At 36.7% G+C, this 19,397-nt stretch overlaps 2 protein-coding genes across 2 annotated transcripts; one reads left to right on the plus strand and one right to left on the minus strand.

Moving 5' to 3' along the window:
* Window positions 1-4,422: 4,422 nt before the first annotated feature.
* Window positions 4,423-6,498, plus strand: LOC148829192 (uncharacterized). Its single transcript, XM_088923005.1, has one exon. It carries the CDS (start codon window positions 4,423-4,425, stop codon window positions 6,496-6,498), a length of 2,076 nt encoding a protein of 691 aa, XP_088779131.1.
* Window positions 6,499-8,565: 2,067 nt separating this feature from the next.
* On the minus strand, window positions 8,566-18,987 carry LOC148829193 (uncharacterized). The gene is made up of 2 exons (XM_088923003.1): window positions 18,506-18,987; window positions 8,566-8,728 (listed from the first exon to the last, which is right to left on the minus strand). Exons 1-2 carry the CDS (start codon window positions 18,985-18,987, stop codon window positions 8,566-8,568), a joined length of 645 nt encoding a protein of 214 aa, XP_088779129.1.
* Between the last annotated feature and the right edge of the window lie 410 nt (window positions 18,988-19,397).

Below are 19,397 nucleotides of genomic sequence, written 5' to 3' on the forward strand. Positions count from 1 at the left end.
ATATCTATTAGGATTTCTATTATAGAACTGTTAATGACTGAAATTTTGGAGAGTAGAAGTTAATAAAGGAATTGTGTTTCTGCATAAAGAAGGAAAAAACACTGAGAGCAAAGAGCACAAAAATCATACATGTCTCAGATTTCTGCATAGTAACATATTAGATTTAATTGAATCCGTTCCATCTATATTTATAACTGCTTCATCCAATGCAGGGTCACAGGGGAGCCAGTGTCTACTCCCGGCAAGCAACGGGTGCAAAGCAGGATATACTCTGGGTGGGACACCAGTCCATTGCAGGACTGGTGCAGTCCATGCAGTCCATGCAGGCACAGACATGCACACACTCACACCAGGCCCAATTTTCCCAGAAGCCAGTTAACCTACCAGTATGTCTCTGGCCTGTGGGAGGAAACAGAGGCATCTGGAGCAAACCCATTTGCACACTGGGAGAACATACAAACTCCACACGCATAGCATCACAGGTCCTGAATTGAACTCTGGGCGGCATCACTGCAAAGCAGCAATGCTTACACCTGCACCATCATGCCACCCTTGATTTAAACCATTATTGTTGCATTTCATTTGTGCATTAGTATATGTTACAGACTACTTTGTGATGGAAAAGAACTGTTCAAGATTGGAGAATATGACTATGACATATTGAGCAAAACAGTGCTAACCATGTAAATGAGTAAATACTTTTTACTTCTTTACATGTAATTTCTTATTAATTAGTGACTAATGACACTGTTGTAGGAAGTGTTGTCCTTTGGGTGAAATAACTTGAAATTCTGATACTTCTCACTTCACTGTTTTGTGTTTCCTCTCCTTTACACAGTACAAAATGCTTGAAATGGATGAAGGACACTATAGTAATGCACTTATAGTTAAATTGCATAGTGATTTAATGGCCTAATTTAGTGCTAGCATAGAGACTAATTCATAAGCATTAATCTCTGAGACTTCCTGTGCATTTTATGTAATAATGGTATGTACTGTATAAATAAAAACATATCTAGAAAACCTATGAACATGGGTTTCCTTTCTCTATTGTATGATGTGCTTACAGAGAGTTAGCAAATTGTCTGCACTTTTTTTCCCAAATATGGGAAATTTTCTATAGTACAATTTATATTAATTATTTTTTAATCTTAAGCACTCACGTCTCAAGTTCTATTTTAGTGTTTATGAACATTAATTAATTGTTGATGTTGGAAGCCTTTGTTAAATAGTTAAATAATAGTGTTAAAGTTCTGCAGCTATTCACAAGTGTGTTGCAAACTACAGAAAACATCTGTAAAGAAAAAAAAAACTTGTGGTCTGGTTGCACTGCAAGCTACATTATAATCTAAATCAAAAGGTATTTTCTTCAGGTTCCGATGCTAGAATTGCAATTATTTTAGCACAGGGGTGTGGATTAAACAACCCAAAAACATAGGAAAAAGTAACTGGGGGTGTCAATGTTATCATATAACACGGATAAGCAGTTTTATGCAGTTGCAGACGCAATGCGCTCATTTCGTCACGTTGGAGCAATAACGCCATCTCCTGGTAATTAACTTCTTTAATTTCCAAAATTAAGCAAACAGTACAACAACACGTTTTTTTAGCTTGTCCATTTCTAGCGACTTCGACCTACCCATTTTTTAACCGCTTCATTAAATTCAGGGTTGCAGGGGAGCCTGAGCCTATCCCGGCAAGCAACAGGCACAAGGCGGGATACACAGCGAACTGGACTCCAGTCCATCGTAAGACGGACACAACCAGCTCACGTTCTCACCAGGTCTAATCTCCCCAGAAGCCAATTTACTTACACATTGATTTTAGACTGTGGGAGGAAAGTGGAGCACCTGGAGGACACCCATGCAAACGCAGAGAGAACATACATACTGTACTCCACACAGATAGCAACCCAGATGCGGAATTGAATCAAAGCCCCATGCGCTCCGAGGCAGCAAAGCTCATTTGAATAATTTATTTTTGGTTTGGTTTTAAGGACTGTGAAGTATTGTTTATTTTTTCTTTATTGTAAAGTCACGATACTATATTTTCTGCTGTTCTTTTTGAACACTTTATTATTGGCTCTTTAATACCATTCTTAACGTTACCATTCTATCACGTCTTTCCAAAACTGGGTTTATATCGCATTTTTAAATGCATGGATAGGTCACTAAACTAAAATCAACTAGCCCTTTAAAACGTGAGACGGTTTAAGTCCTATTGTTTTGTATGGTTGCTAAGTGCAAGCATTAGACACCAAATGAACAGAGATGAGATTATAAAATTCGCACACGAATCTTGTGAACTCCATTTATTGTAAGTATTCATGTTTATTGGGGAAGGGCGTTAAAATAACAAAAGAAGAAACATTTTTGAACAATTTATGATTTTTTAAACCAAACAGTAGATTTAATAGCACAACCATGTTCAGTATGGAGTAGACCTCGAAAATAATTTGATTGGTTAAAAAGTACTATTCAATAGTGCTTTTCAACGCCGGCATTTCAGAATCTAGCTGAGTGTTACAACGTACAATTTGTGAATACTTTTTTTACAGTGCATTCATAATCTAAATGTTTTAGGTAACACATTGCGGATCTGCGCGCTGCAAGTGTCACGCGTTTCACTTTTACAGTACGTAAGGTGTTTACAAAACTGAATATACTGTAAAAGGTGGCAGACAACAAATACAGTAATGGATATTTGTGATACTCGGGATAATGAGAATGCCTAATCTAATTAATTATACCATAGAAATGTACCATACTGATACGTGTGTAAGGTCTGAACCTACTGTATACTTCTGTTTGACATTTGAAGAATATTTTTTTCTGAAAACAATGTAAAAACTGCACTGATGTTCAATGCCAGCTCAGGAACTCCTGTAGACTATCCCTTGTCTTACTATTATTGCTTATTTCTTCTACGTCCACACTTTAGTGGACAGCTGTATTGCTGCCCTCATATGGATTATCATTATTATCTTTCATTGACTAGATATGAACTTCTGCTAAATTAATTTCACTGGGAGTCAGACAAAATATAATTCTGATGTAATAATGGGTAGTATTTACTGTATCACTACATAAATGCAACATAAAGAAGATGCTCTTGGTTGTGAATCTGAATTGTGCTTCTTCATCTTACCACCTGTTGTTAATTTGTCTTAATGTTTTACTTTAAAATGTAACATGTAGGATTAAAAGGCTTTGCAGACCACTTTTCTGGACATGGGGTAGAGTTAGTAGACTGTTCAGATGAAAGAAAAAAATTACTTTTACATTAAATATTGGGTGTCCTTTACATGCATCTTATTCCCCATTCAATTTTCCACAAAGCTCACAGTCTCTAAACTAAAACGTTTGTTGGTTAAATGTTTTAAAAGAACAATAAACAACAGATACAGTAATTGACCATCATTAGCTATTGGTGAGATGCACAAGCTTAATTAAAATTCTTCTTTCAGATATACATATGCAGATACGAAGAAGTTATTAGAACCCCCAAGTTGCTAGTCTGTTTCTTAATAAACTATATAATATTTTTTAAATGGAGTTCTTAACTGAAGTTTGAAGAGAAGAGAAGATCACTTTATTGGCCATATACAATTTCTTGTATTAGGAATTTGTCTTTTTGCATACCCCAACTTGCTCTCCATGAGACACACAGACAGGGAGAGAAGCTTGGGGTCAGAGCACAGGGTCAGCCATTTATACAGCACCCATGGAGCAGTTGGGGTTAAGGGCCTTGCGCGGGGGCCCAAGGGAGTAGGATTCCTCTGCCGGCCACGGGATACAAACCAGCAACCTTCCAGCCACAGGCGCAGATCATCGGCCACAGAACCACTGCACCGCATTGCACCACCCATTTTAGAGGGATGACTACACAACCAAACCCTTTTTGTCTCAAAAGGGAAACAAAACATTTTTGCAGGTCAGCAAAAATGCCATAACTTAAATTTGTATAGCTGGCAAACTGCGAGTCTCGGAATATGAGTGACCGGTGAGAGGCTTGCTATGGTGCTTATGCTGTTGACAAGAGGGGACCTGCCTACACTGAGGCTATATATACTGTACACCTCATGTTAATCCTTTAGAATTTGTATTTTCCTGTTTAACCTACAGTCCTGCTAATATTTTCTGCTTTCCTAATCAGAGCATTTAAAATGTTCAGTGCAAATAAACTTTATCCTGTTATCCTCCTATTAAATGTACTACATTTTTAAGTGTTAGTGTGTTTTAACAATGACAGTATTATTAGTGAGATAGCAGTAAGTTAATCAATTTTCCACAAACATTTCAAAATATTTTTTCCATATTTTGTTTTTGAACAGATGAAATGTGGAGGACAGCACTTTACAGACTACATAAAAGTATCCAAGAAAGTTAAAACCGAGGCTTCTTGGAGGCCTCCGGGAAAAGTATGAGATCATACCAAGAGACCAAGACAAGATTTTCTCAACCAAATATAAAAGAGGTTTGTTCAACAACAGAGCAAAAGGGAGATCATGAGGAAGCCCAGAAGAAGAGGAATGTGAAGAAGAAGACAATAGTTGTCAATCTGCAGAACATGTATGAGAGAGAGAAAAATGAACGGTGTTTTTCTCAGAATAAGGTGTCCAGGTCCAGTGAAGACAAACAAGGGTGCGACATTTTATGGAAAAATGCCAGTAGCAGAATCAGGTGGTCATCACATCCTAACTCCAAAATACAGTCTCTGGGAGAGATAGAAAAGGAAATCTCCAGCCTTACAAGAAATAATTCTGAAGGAACTGGAGTATCCAAAGACAGAAATCACCAAAGACTGGTCATTGCAGTTATGAAGCCTTTTGGAATACGGATTCTATGGTGTCATTCAGCACCTACAAAAAATGTGTCTGTGGAGTACCTGAAGAAAGCCAAACTGCAAATGAAAGCTAACAAAGTTTTGACAGAGGAGCAGAAGGAAGCAGAAGTGGGAACCCTCCCTCGAAAGGCAGCTACAGTATGCAGGCTGGACACCTCTGAGAACAGGCAGCTCAAGGAGTGGCTTCATCAGAAGAACGTGCTGAGGAGAAAGAAAAGAGCAGCCAGGAGGAACCAAAAGAGGCAGGAGAGGGAGGAGAAGAAAAGGAGAGAGCAACAGAAGCAGGAGAGAGCAAAGGACTCAGAGCAGCAGGTGAGAGCCTGGATGGAAAGGAAGAGAAGGGAGGCTTCTGTGCAGCAGAGTGCTAATCATTTGAAAACCGACAGGGGGTTAAAAAATCAGGGTTCTGGTGAAGTATCCCAGCAACCAAAGAGCTGTGATAGAGAGACACATCCACATTGTGGTACTCATGCTCGTCAAAGTCAATGTTCACAAGCAATGAAACAACTTAACAGACCAAAAATGGATAAATCGGTGATCCACACTAGTGCAGACCTCTTGCCCCAAAAGACAAGTCTGATTGGTGAGGGACAAACAGATTTGAGGAAAGACAGGAACACAGCTTCAGAGAATCTTTCATTAGAATATAACATGCTTTCTAGTAAAGTAGAGCAAGAGGGCATTGCTGCTTCACAGCCAGTTGGTCAGATATCAAGCACAGTGACTGGTCTTACAGAGGAAACTTTGAGTAAGACAGCTACTCCCAAGCCTCTGGCATCCAAGAACAAAAGAAAAGAGAAGCCTACAGACACAAGTAAAGTTCAAGTGATGAGAACTCCTGAAGAAGTATCCAAAAATGAGACTCTTTCACTAAAATCTTCCAAAACCATCAGAAGAAATTTAACAGATATTAAAGAAGTACCACAAGAAAAGTCCTTGCTTACAACCAGTGTTGACACTTTACAAGATGCCAAAGATGATAAAAAAGGAGAAAGCTGGAAGCCCAAAAAGAGCTTAGCCATCATACCAATGAAGCCCCTCAAACCACATAGATCAGAAAACAGGCCTCTGTGCTCTAAAGGCCCAGACAGTGGAAATAAACTACCAACAAGTCTTAGGCTATCTCATAGTGAGTGGCTTCAAAGGAAGACAGAAGAGAAGAAGAATGAGGAGAAACATAAGAAAAAGGTGGCCCAGTTGGACCCTGATCTCCAGGACATTATCCCAAAACTGGCCAGGAGGAGAATAGAAACAATCCGAGAGGGGAAGAAGAAGGTGGATACAGGGATCCCTTTCAATAGGTCTTCTGATGTGGAGTCAATTCTGAATCCAGTGACCAGACCAAAGTGGGTTAAAGATGCAAAGTTGAATTCTGCAGTGGAGCAGCAGTTCCTGCGAGTGCTGGCCCAGAATGCAGTGAAAACAGGATGTAGTGACATTTCAGAGCAGAACCTGAACGCCAATGAGTCTGAGCCTGTCTGCTTAAAATCTGTCAAACCTTCAGACACATGTAAAGCCAGCTCCCTTAAAATTAAAATCAGAGGGAAAAGAGGAAATGGAACAGATGCAACTGGAAACCAGGTTAATGTGAACTTACCTGAGCGCCCTGAGCCTCAGGGAAGTGAAGGAGAGGCAGTTTTCAAAACTCAGTGAGGTTAAAGAATATCAAACTTGTTCTGAAAATGTTGTTTGCTCCTTATATCTGGATATATATTGGGTATATACAAATACAATCTCCTTTTAATGATTTAAGTATGGAAAAGATTAAAATCATTATGTAATGTAATATTTGCTGGCTAGACTTTTGTTTTTCAAAAGAAGTGCTGTATTAGGAAAATCATTTAATCTTTAATGGCAGTGGTTACTCTTTGTCACAAAAGGTACAGAGTATATCTCAGTTTTTAACATATTTCACCTTATGTGACATGGAATAATACCTTCATTACTGTGTTGCTGGTGACTAAAGTCTACTGACAATGGAAGCAAACAAATGTATAATTACTGTATGCTGATATTTAATATTGTGTGACTGATGTGGTGCACTATTAAAAAATAACAATTTAAGCCAGTTTATTAAGAACATTATGTATTGGTTATTTAGTTTGGAAAAGGGGTTTAAAATAAAACACATTGTTCCTTTATTATATAATTTTATCACTTCAATTTCAACACAATACACTTTCACAAACACAAATACAAAATCACAGGTCCTGAGAAAAAATTGTAAACATTACTGTACATCCATTATGGCTTTGCAGTGATAAAATCATACACATGCCATTCTGTGAAAACATTTGTGCTAAATTGTTTTTAGAATTTAAGAGTGATTATTGTGCATTTGATTTTACTTCTGCCTTCTGCTGCCTATAATTTCTCATCATGCTGTAATACCACCATTAGTTGTGGATTGCAGCTTTATAGCTTGAAGAGGATTCCACAGTTAAAAACAAACCTTTATAAAGCAAAGTTAAGTTTTTATTACAGACAGAGAAAAAGTGTAGTTCTGATCCAATAAGTTCTGTTAATAATAATTTCATCACCATACACAGATTACATTTCACCAAGCACTTCAAACATAAAACTGGAACTGTACTGGAATTTGAAAAATGGAATGGAAATCATTTCTATATTTAGTGCAATTTAAATGATTTTCTTTTGTATTTTTAATATTGAAACATATACAGAGAATAAGAAACAATTCATAATAAAAATGTATATCCAAAGACTCAGACACAAGACACAATAGATCTTAAAATCTATTGTGTTTTCAAAACCTTTTCTATGTATTTTCAAAGATTTTTCTATATTATATACAGTACATACTCTTAGAAAGGCATGGTGGCGCAGTTGTTAGCATCCCTGCCTCGCATAAAGACCTGGGTGCTATCTGTGTGGAGTTTGTATGTTCTCCCCATGTCCATGATAGTTTCCTCCGTGTACTCCAGTTTCCACACAGTGTAAAGACATGCTGGTACTATATTCAGATAATTTGGTAAAATAGAGCATTTCAGTCTTGACATGTACGGGTTATGCAAGATTTTAGCTTTTTGTCCTGTATTTATTTCAGCATGCAGCATTTATTCTGCTTGTATTCAAGTATTTTCCTAAAACTTAGGCATAATGCTTGTGTATTTTGCTTGTGTCCTATGAAATTTTATGTGTACAGATTGTCGTTTTTGGAAGAAAAGCTTTGTTGAAGTAGAGTAAATTATTAGCAAATGATTCTATTGATTTTCTTCTCCAATAACAAGGATGCCAGTTCAGGTTAGCATTGCTGCCTAGCAGCGCTGGGGCCCTGGGTTCTATTCTAGGCCTGCGTGGATTTTGTATGTTGTACCCATGTTTGTGTGGGTTTCGTCTGGGTGCTCTGGTTTCCTCCCACAGTGCAAAAACATACAGGTAGGTTAATGACTTCTGGGAAAACTGGCCCTGGTGTAATTGTGTGCTTATTTGTGTCTGTGTGTGCCCTATGATATACTGCTGTCCCTTTCTTGCATCTGGTGCTTGCAGAGATAGGCCCCGGCTTCCGCTACAATGCTATATTGGATGAAGCGGTTAGAAAATTGGATGAATATACTTGCACGATGTATTTAACAGACTTTTTATACTGTAGATACAGCAGGATATCTGAATGTAAGTCTGAATGTTTTACGTTTATAAGAGACTGTTAAAATGACAAGTATGAGCTAGCAATTGGAGATCTCAGCTTTGTGCTATTGGTCAGTCTTTTTTCATCAGCTGCTCAAAGACAGGGCAGTTCCTTTGGAAAGACAGCTTTCCCAGTCGAGGTCTGAGCCCATCTGCAGAGGGGGGAGGGGGGTCTGGGACAGGTGGCACTGTCCTGTCCTTCTTGACAGCCGGAGTCAACCTGTAGCCAGTGTGTCTGGCGGACCGCAGAGAGACACTTATCAAAGGTTTGAGATTTTTAATAAACAGAGGAAAAATTACAGTTACAATTTGGTAATGTTGTCTTTTTTTTAATAGTGTACCTCTTCCTATTTTAAATATCTTTAACTCTCTTGTATTAGACAAGGTTCTAATTAGTTCAAAGATCCACTAAACTGTTTATGAGATTTTTTACAGGAAATGGTAACACTTTATATAGGAAATGAACCCTTTTAACCAGTAATGTATTGCAGTAACATGGTGTTAACAGAGTGTAGATAACATGGTAAAAATGATTGCCACTAATAGATAATTGCCTGATTGTCTACCAGTCAGACATATGTCATATTTCATGTATCAGTGGTGCTCAGAAGTGAACACTGTACTGGATCCATATCAGTTTGCATATAAACACCGGCAGGGCACCGATGATGCAATCAACAGCGTAATGCATCTTGTTCTAAAACACCTAGAGGACCCCAATGCCTATGCTCGGATGCTGTTTGTGGACTTTAGCTCTGCATTTAATACGCTGCAGTCCCATCTATTGATAAGTAAGTTGAAGCAAATGTCCGTTAACCATAACATTATAAGATGGTACCATTCATTTTTAACAAATTGCACACAGTATGTCAGGGTCAACAAAACTCTTTCCGAGTCACGATCTATTAGCACAGGTGCCCTTTAGGGCTGTTTGAGCTCTCCAGTTCTGTTCACACTTTATACAAATGATTGTACAAGGAGTAGTCAAAGAAACTTCATTTTCAAATTTTCAGATGATACAGCTGTTTTTGGCTTAATGCATAGAGGTAGCAGCTCATCTGTATACTGTACATGTCAGAAATCCAAAGATTTGTGCAATGGTGTGACAACAATACCCTAATTTGGAATGTTAAAAAAACAAAACAAATAGTTTTCAATCCCAGAACAGTTGGTGATCACTCATAGGTAGTAATCCACAACGAATTTATCGCTGAAGTTGATTCATGTAAGTACTACGGTATACACATAGACCGTAACCTGTGCTGGTCTACTCATGTTGAGAGTGTTTGCTCCAAAGTTCAGCAGCTCTTATATTTCCTGCGAAGACTAGTGTTTGGGGATCGACAGGAAGTAATGCTACTCTTTTACCGTGCTGTAATCGAGAGCATTATCAGATATGGTATTTCAGTGTGGTTTGGTAATCTATCAGTTCATTTTTTAATTGTAAATTACCCACCTCATCCAGACAGCTTCAAAGGTAATGGGAGTGAAACAACACCCCTCCCTGCAGACAATCTTTGAAAAATCCATAATCAAACAGGCAGGAAAAATGATATCAGATCCTTCACACATCCTCAACTCTGAATATCAACATCTTCCTTCTGGCAAACGTTTTAAGGTTCCCAAATGTAAGTTAAACAGATGCAAACATTCCTTTGTTCCACTATCCATTAAAGCTGTCAACGCAAATGTCAAGGATAAACACAATTTTGACTCTTACAACCCACTTGAGTGCAATATGTTTTGTGATGTGTTATAAATGTTACATGTTGTTATGTGTTATACTGTACGTGTGCAATAGAATGATGTGCAATGTTTTTCTTATTTTTTGTAATAGTATAATGTGCAATGTTTTTCTTCTCTTTTTTTGCATTCTATTTAAATGTACAGGAGTGCTGGGTGTCCATAAAAAATTTCCTCAGGGGACAATAAAATCTTATCTTGTTATATGCTTGAGTGTTCAGTTTGTTTTGCATTTATAAATTGTCATTCACATCCCTTAAACTGTTGTGTTATTAATGAAAGTAAAAACTCATATCGCTGAGTTTAGATATTCTCTCTGATATCCCTGCAGATATTGACCAATTTAACATAAAGGCTTTTTGTAATTTTTGTTTTGGGTGTTTTTGTAAGGTCTTTAACCTTGTATTTTAAAGCAGATAGTTGTTATACAGAATGTTGAAATATTTGGATAGTAATACGATTTATTTTGATAAACAGATTTATTTTTCTCTTTATGGTGTTTTTTTTCTTCACTTCCATATCTAATGGTTACACTATTACTCTATGATCCACTAAAGTACTTTAAAAGTACTTTAAAGTCCACACGCCCTAATTCCGTTTTGATTTATTGTATTGTATAACCTTGTCTGTAAAGTGCAGTATGTGTAAATAACTGTGCAAGCTCTCTATGGCAACATGTTGTAAAGGGTGCTATACAAAAAATCTAATTTATTTGAATGTTATTATATTTGTTTTACTACTAGCCTATTGTTATTAGGCTTATTTTAAGTTTCCATTGCTTTGGAAAGCTCTTCTATTCCTTACATATGGAGAGAGGAAAACCTGAGAATAAGGGGATGGTCTGGTCCATAAAAAGGATCGCCATTATGCATATTATAACCTTGCTATGAAGAAATTGGAGTTCTTGCAGTCGCAGCATTGGTTTCTGGAACTACACTTCCCATAAGCGGGTGGGAGTGGCAGTGCTTTAAGATGGCTGAATATGATGGCCCTGAGTTTAACAAGTGCCTGTAAGGTGACCTTGATGAGTAGTGGATGTACTGTAGAGCTGTGGCTGCCATAAATCTCAATGACTGAGAGGAAAGCATTTTTCTTTTAATCTGGTAAAGAACCTGATTTAAAGGTAAACCCTTTGGATTCAAGGAACCAAGTTAAGAACGAAAACATTTAAAGCAAGGATCAAAATAAATTAATCATAGATTTAAATCCTTAATGAGACCCTCCTCTTAAAAACACCTTGTATAAATAGGGCACAATAACTTAAAATATGCTAAATAAAACTAATCAATGATGCTAGTGATATGTGATCCAATGAAAATAAAAGCATTTTCAATATATGTTTGGAATATATTGTTAAATCAATATTTTTTTCAGTTGTGTGTGAACAAACTAGTATTTTAAGGCATTTTGTAAAATGCAAATAATTATTCTGACAGTGTGTTTATACAGTATGTATTTTACTGTACATATGGTTGGGATGGGTTAGAAAGGGTTTATTTTCATCCATGATTTAATCCTTGGTAATGAAAATCCACTGCATTTTCATAATTCATGTTGCACAATGATAAACCACAGCAAATTATCATTAGTGTTGTGATAATAAACAACACAACATATTTTTAAAAGCATTTAAAACTTTAACTGTTTGTGAAAGAGTAACTCTTAAAGTTATTTACAGTAGTATAGTGAACTGAAAAATTAGTTAAACCAGGTTGTAGTAATAGTTAAAAATATACGTTCATACAGAAAAACCTAACACATGGCAAACTAACTCTTTACTAAGAAAGGCATACAGACATGAGGACAGTAACATGAATTATTCAGGCAAATGTTACTCGTTTTTAAGGATCACAGTTACTGTAGACTCAAAACTATTCTAAAAATAGAATAATAACAGATGGCTTGTAAGGAAATGAAGAAACAAGTACCGAGGATGAAATATCTGAAAACTAGTGGAAGAGATGCTTCAACAAGTCTGTCCCCAGGGGCTTGGGATAAATGTTCCCCCTTTTTTTGGAGATCAGCTTCCTTCTAATGAAAGCACAGCTAAAGGAGTAAAGATACCCTGTGTGGATTCATCTAGAAATAGCAAAACCTTGATTACTGTAATTTGCTCTGAGACATTCAAGGCAAGGAAGGATGACTGTGAAACACAAGAAGCTGCTGAAAATTCAACTCATTATGATTCAAAGCCTACATCTCCTTCTCAGATGAAAGAACCAACGAAATCTGGACATTCAGGAAGCATTCAGGAAGCAAACTGGGATTTTCGGTGGTGAAAAATGAAATCCTGGGATCTGCAGAATACAGGCGATTCAGATCTTAAAGGAGCAAATGTGTTTTCTCAGAATATGCGCATGCAATGAAGATTGCAGAGATTTCAGTTCTCACTTTAAAATTGAAACTGCAAATGTATCACTCATTTGTGAGCTTTGCAATCAAAACAAACACAATTTTAGATGGGATTTAAGAATAAAAGGAGCTCCTCCAGACCAGACATTTAAAAGTCCACTATGTATACTTTTGTTATTCAAGGTCTCATGGACAACAACATGAAACACAATAGTAAAAACCAAAGGTCATATATTATATGCTATACAATGCTTGTTTTCTTTTTTATATTCTGGGACCTTACTTGGAAATATTAGGAATTTTATTATGATAAATGTGCAAAGGAACAACTCTTTATCACAATAAAATGATCAGTTCATTTAAGATCAGTACTGATAAGCAGACATTTTATAGTGAAACAGTTGAGACTGATAGATGCTTTTGTATATTTTGAAATTTTGTGCTCTAAAATCTTGCAAATACTGTATTGTTATACATAACTATTGGACCTAAGAAAAAAAATATTGCAGCAGCCAATTTAAGGCTTTCAATCAAACCTGTACTTAAATTACTTTTAATTTCCTTGTCGTTCCTCTTGCTGAAGATGTCCTAAATATAAAAAAAAATTAGATGAAGCAAAGAATCGCTGTGGAATCAGGATTGAGGTTGACATTTTCTAATATTTAATGTTTAATATTTTCTTTTCAAGAGGTGAAGTAAGTTCACCATTCCTAGTCCTCAGAACCTGTATATTCCTAACATCAATATACTGTACTAAATTACTCAAGTGTACTGAACCCTTTAGGAGAGCTTTATTTTCTTTGTTTGATTAGATGTTTTTAACTGTATTTAGGTGTTAAACAGCACAGAGCATTGGAATTCACATTTGCCCTAGTACTGGGTTTCAGTTTGATTGTCTAGAAGAACTTTGTATATTTCTTCTAAACAGGAACTAATTAAACAATCAGACCCACAGGCTAGTCAGGTAGGTTACAACAACGATAGAGGTCTTTCTGTATCACAGGGTGTATAACTGATATTATCTATTGCAAAAAAAACTACATTAAATATTTAGAATGTTTTCTATTTATTTTTGTGTTTTATTATAAATCATCTGTTATCCCATGAATGATTCATTAAACATTTTACAGTTCTTTCATTGTTGTGTTATTGAAAACATACCTTGTATATGTTATTTTATGACTCCACTTCTCACTTGGCAATTCTATTTTTTTCACTTGTGCGTGTAGTTCTGTGTACTCTTTTATTGTGGAATATTAGGCCCTTTTGTACAGTATGTGTAACATTCTCTCCAGATGTTTTCTCTTCATTTCTCTGTTAAAGTATTTTAAGTTGTATTTTCCTAGACTAATTGTTTTATGGATTGAATTGTTTTCAGTATTTGTATTTAACATTCAGTATTTTCTTTAATATTCTTTGGGACACCACAAAATAATTTCCTGCCTCAAGCTCTGGGAGTCCAGGAGTTTGATACATGCTATTGCTGAGACTACCTGTAGTATCTCTTTAATTGCTGTAAATTAGAGATCACACACAAGAGTCTATTGCAAAGGTTCTAGCCTCTCATTCCTCTGAACAGTGTTGTGAAAATATCAGTAACAGCAAATTACAACTAATCCAAAGAAACAGTGAATACAAGTAGAAATAAAGTTGCCGAGTGATAATTGATCAATAACGTCCATGTAACAAGCAGTCAATGCTTGGGTTGTTATGTCTCACCTATCTGTCTGAATCGAGACCTGTTGATAACTGTGATCTCACTGTAAACAATGTGGGCTCACAGGATATCAGCAAATCAGAGGGATCAATAAGGACACCCTGAAAGAAATAAGTGCATTTAACATCATCACCTGAGAACTGTCACTAGTCACAAAAAGGTAATGGCACAGCCCGGACTTAAACCAATGATTTCGGAGCTTTAGGAATCATTCTGCCCCTGGACGAGCACTGGGTGAGCCTCACACTGAGACCACAGAGTGTGTTCTAATTTACCAAAGAGCATGAACATACTCTACCCTTGGAATATAACACATTTATCATACTGCTTGGAGTAGAGAAAAAATGCTGAGAAAAGCCCAACAACCTTGACGACAGTCCATTCATATTGTTAATTATATTATACAACTGCTATACAGCTCTGGTTAATAAATCACAATCAGAACAATTGAGAAACCTAGAGGTAAGTGAAACTGTCTATCCTACACACAGACTCCATACATAAAACACATCTCAGATAAAGCTGTATGTCTATACTCATTCCTCTGACCAGGCTTTAGTCTTTTTCTCAACTAGTGTTCTCTAACGCTCAACCAAAACAATGTCTGCAGTATTCTTAGATGCCTTAACCATAATGAAATGTGTAATTCAGTCTTACTTCATTCTTCCTCCTATATCCCTTCTGCTAGCTGTTTCATGCCTCACTACTGTAATTAATTCAAAGCTGCTCACATTATCTGAGAGTCAATTATCTCAACATGCAGTTTGTGCGGTTTTGTTTCTCTCAGGCTATAAATGACTTGTAACATCCTGAACCAAAAATGAGAAGAATGACATAAGGAGCATTGTTTAGGGAAAAATCCCACTGCCTCTACAGTGGAGTAGGGAAGAATACAGCCTTTTTTTCAATTGGACTTCAAGGAGTATCAGGATCAAGTCCTACAATTACATTGAATAGGAGGACCTCTGTTTTCAAAATATTCAAGTTTGTTTTGTTTTACCACATGAAACTTTATGTTATGTGAACTAGACTAGTAAAATACTACTGCTATTAAATGCACTACTGTAAATTTAAACTGTAAAAACAGCAAAAACAGATACAGTATGCTTAATCACTGTGCTGGTTTCCCCTTGATTTCCAGACTTTTACTGGTATGGATTGTATATCAAATTACATCTTTTACTCATAAGCATTTGAAAATATGCTTATCCAAGCAGGTGGCATGTTGATTCTAGTCAGACACTTTTCAGAATTAACATGTCACTATTGGACACAGGTTCTAGGCAGAATAATCCTGTGTATAGCCTTTTAATTTTGTTTTGCTTTAACCTTTCTTGCTTCTTTTCTTTCATTTCAATTGAGTTTAATAAGCAATGTGTCTCAAAATGAGACCTAGTACTTCATTTATATACTCATACAAAAGAGAATGTTCCAACTAAGTGGTTTTCTGATGGAACACATCCAAATGTCGTTCCATAAAACCTAGACACAGGGCAGAATGCGTGGTGTGCTGAACGCCTTGTTATAGCAAGACCTATCTGTACAGTCACCATGGAATGCATCTAATTGAGAAGAGGCCAGAGACAAAGATTTCAATAACATTTATAGAAAAATCAATCTGTAAGGCAGATACATAGGAGAGCAGATTCAACAAGTGGGAAAGTGAGAAACAATACATTAAAAGACCAGTCAAAAAACTTTTACCAATACTGTATATCAAAAGATCATACAGACACATAAGATGAATTAGATGAATCAATGGTTTCAAACATCTACTGTACAGTATATAAAATCTGTATATAGGTCATATACAGTATATAAGATATAAGAAAAAAAAGATTCAAAAGGCATTAGGAGTACACTACAGATCACCAAATTCAGATACTAATTTTAATTCAATTTTATATTGCATTATAATATGCTGCAGATGGACTAGTAGTGGCACACTCTGTACCCCCACATTTTTAAACCAATACTCCAATATGTGACTGGGCAAATACACAGGAGTTAACTCCAGTGTCCTGGCTAAATTCCAGTCTTTGCTTGTAAAATCTGGTGAAACTAAAGCTTTTATTTAATCTAATAGATGAAGATTTTTTTGGTTGAGTTTGAGTGGTGGATGAAGTAGCTCTCCTCCTATTTGTAAAGCACTTTTGGAATTAGAGTACTTATACACAGACATGGGCTGAGTGCATGTTTTTGTGTGAGACCTCAGTTTCTAATGATCTACAGGATTATCATAGGATATTTTGTATTTAAATAATCAACCAATAATCAGAGCCCTTAATATTGTCTCCGCAATCTCATTTATTGCATCTCTTGCAGAAGGTGCCCTGCTGTATATTCTATTGGCGAAACAGAAAAAAGACTGGCTGACCTTTTCAGGAAACATAACAGAACAGTATGTATCAAAGTTCTGTCTAAGCAACTACAGTTGTTGCCCATTTGTACCTCTGTCCTGCCATAGTAATTACACTGTTCTGTCTGTTTCCTTTTACAGGGTTTTCAAGACTTTTACTCTAGAAAGATAACAGAAGCCAAGATTATCCTCAGACTTGGATTGCACCTTCCAACAGCTCTATTTTCAAATTTCTTTGTAGAATCTCTCCTTTTTTATAGTTCAGCTTTATGCATTTGCCCTGACTTCCATTCATTTGAGCTTTAAATCCCCACATTCTTTCTCAAACTTTATGATAGCCTTCTGTATTTTTTTTTACTTTTTAGTGTGGATTTAACCTCTACTTTTTGATTTGTAGGCTGCACACTGATGCAGCTCCCCGCTCAGCCTTCAAACTAGATAAGGGATAAATACTAGTGGAGTACCACAGGGATCTGTACTAGGGCCAGTGCTATCCTAAATTTAAATAATAAATTATAATAATAATGGCACTTAAAATTTATATGGTAAATACAAAATGGGAAATGCAGATCACGTAGAAGAATTAACATACAGTATTCTAAACAATGTGGAGAAGCATTTAAAAAGGCGAACAAAATTCTAGGCTATTAGGTTAAAAATGAAGAATTTAAGTTAAGGGACATTATGATAAAATTATCTAACGTACTCATATAGCCTCATTTACAATATTGTGTAAAATTTGGTTGCCACCTCACAGAACAAATACTGTATTGCTGTGCCGAATCAGTCCACACTGAAGGAAATGAACCTTTTTAGACTGGGATAACTATGAGGGGACCTGCTACAAGTATTCAAAATTCTCAGGTACTGAGTCAACACAGTGGATTTCTTTCGAGAAACAGCTGGATGAGATCCTTGAATCAATTAACTATTAACTACCAAATGGGCTTTATGGACTGACCGACCTTCTGTAGTTTGTAACAATTCTTTTGTAAGGTTCCTACCATATGTTCTTATTTCTGATATATTAAGTATACTAGTCAGTTTCATCGATGATATCAAATAGGAAGATTAGAAAACACTGAAAAACCAACAAAGAAAATTATAAAAAGACTAGACAAAAGTAATGGAAACTATACTCTTATTATAGTAACATCTGCAAATTTAACCAGCACATGAACTATCCCAAAATCTAGATCATTGATATGAATTTGTAAGAATTTGCAGTAATCGATCATCAAATCATCATATTCAACATTAAGCAAAGTTACCCTAGCAGTACTTGAATGGGAGACCTATTATCATGTTAATAGATCTAACATCATGTTTAGTAGTCCTGGTGGACCACAAATATTTATCACTCTTCTTCCTTGGATACAAAATTCCAAACTAATGCTCCTAATATACTGACAATGACTAATGATTTTTAGGAGTACTGTTGTTTTAAACTACTTGTGGTCATTAAAACTCAGTATAGATAAAATCAGCAATAAAAAGGCACCAGAGTAAGAATGCTAAGCTGTGATATCCTGAATGTAATTGTTCAGTTCAGGTTATCTAACTTTCACCTTCAGTTTTAAAAAAAGGCTTAACTAAGTAGCTCTCCAAATAGAAAGGGAAAGGCTATAATTACAACACCCAGAAGGAACCCATGCATTGAGGAACACATAATTTAAAGGGATGTGTTGATTTATGGATGTTAGCAAGCAGCATCTTTCCTAACTCCCAAGTTACCAAAAAGACAGTTTAAATGTAAGCAAAGGTACTTTAATTAGGGATGAATTATTCACCCTGTTTTCCGAAAGCATGCAAATGATGGTGCAAGCCTGTTTTTTGGATACCTTTTGAAGTTTTCAGGAGGAAGTATGTTTCCATGACTGTCCAGAGGGGGTGTTCTGATCTGGCTGAGAAAACTGATCCTATCTTGCTCTCTCCTTGCTAGGTTTGATTGCACCGATGCCTTTTTCCTGGACCAGGAAGATGTATGTCCCTTTTGTGACAAGAAATGCGTGTAGGTATTGGGGCCCATTCTGGAAGGTTTGGGTAGGGAGAGGGGATACAGAGAGGCTATCATGTCCGTAATGTTCTGGGCCCGGCTGTGATAAGCACTGTCTCTCCACCCTTGTTCCTGCCAATTAGGGTCCTCCCCAGCCTTCAACCACTGAATGTACTCCAAGCACGGCTTGTCAAGAGGGAGCTGCTCCGTGGACCGGCTAAGCCAATGCTGGAGTCTCATCTTGGTGTCAGAGCTTCTTGATGGGCTTGTGAGGATAAGCCTCTGCGTGGATCGTGGACAGAAGCTTGTAAATTTGACCATGTCCATTCTGCAGAAGTCAGATAAAAGCAGTGTTAAACTCTTGCCAGAATCACACATTGTTGTGCCCTCCAAAGTTTAGTTGGCAATCAACTAGACAAACCCCGTGCCAAGTCTCTGTACAATGAAAATAAACAGTGTGCTAAGTGACAGTGTTGAGGAGTATTTCAAGAAAAAATACAATTGAACATGGTATAAATCACAAATACAATTAATCCCAGGGACCTGTGTTATGCTCAGGTCCCTGACATACAGGGACTGTGACGATCGGCAAGCCAAGCTCTACGGGTGTTCAGAGGGACTCTTAGGAGTTCTGGGGGGACCAAAGGTCTGCCTGAGTTTCAGAGGTGGACTAGTTGGGGTGGAGAAAAAGATTAGCTAAATCGAAGGTGGTGTGGAGAAAACATTCCCTTACTTGT

This window comes from Atractosteus spatula, chromosome 8, assembly GCF_055471065.1.
Source record: "Atractosteus spatula isolate fAtrSpa1 chromosome 8, fAtrSpa1.hap1, whole genome shotgun sequence".
Classification (NCBI taxonomy): domain Eukaryota; kingdom Metazoa; phylum Chordata; class Actinopteri; order Semionotiformes; family Lepisosteidae; genus Atractosteus; species Atractosteus spatula.

Bases quoted from the DNA above. Each gene is read 5' to 3' on its own strand.
- LOC148829192 (XM_088923005.1), top strand. From the start codon at position 4,423: ATGAGATCATACCAAGAGACCAAGACAAGATTTTCTCAACCAAATATA.
- LOC148829193 (XM_088923003.1), bottom strand. From the start codon at position 18,987: ATGGACATGGTCAAATTTACAAGCTTCTGTCCACGATCCACGCAGAGG. The intron at 8,729-18,505 runs GTATCCAAAAAA...GCGGTCCGCCAG, and splicing joins CCTCCTGAAAACTTCAAAAG to ACACACTGGCTACAGGTTGA.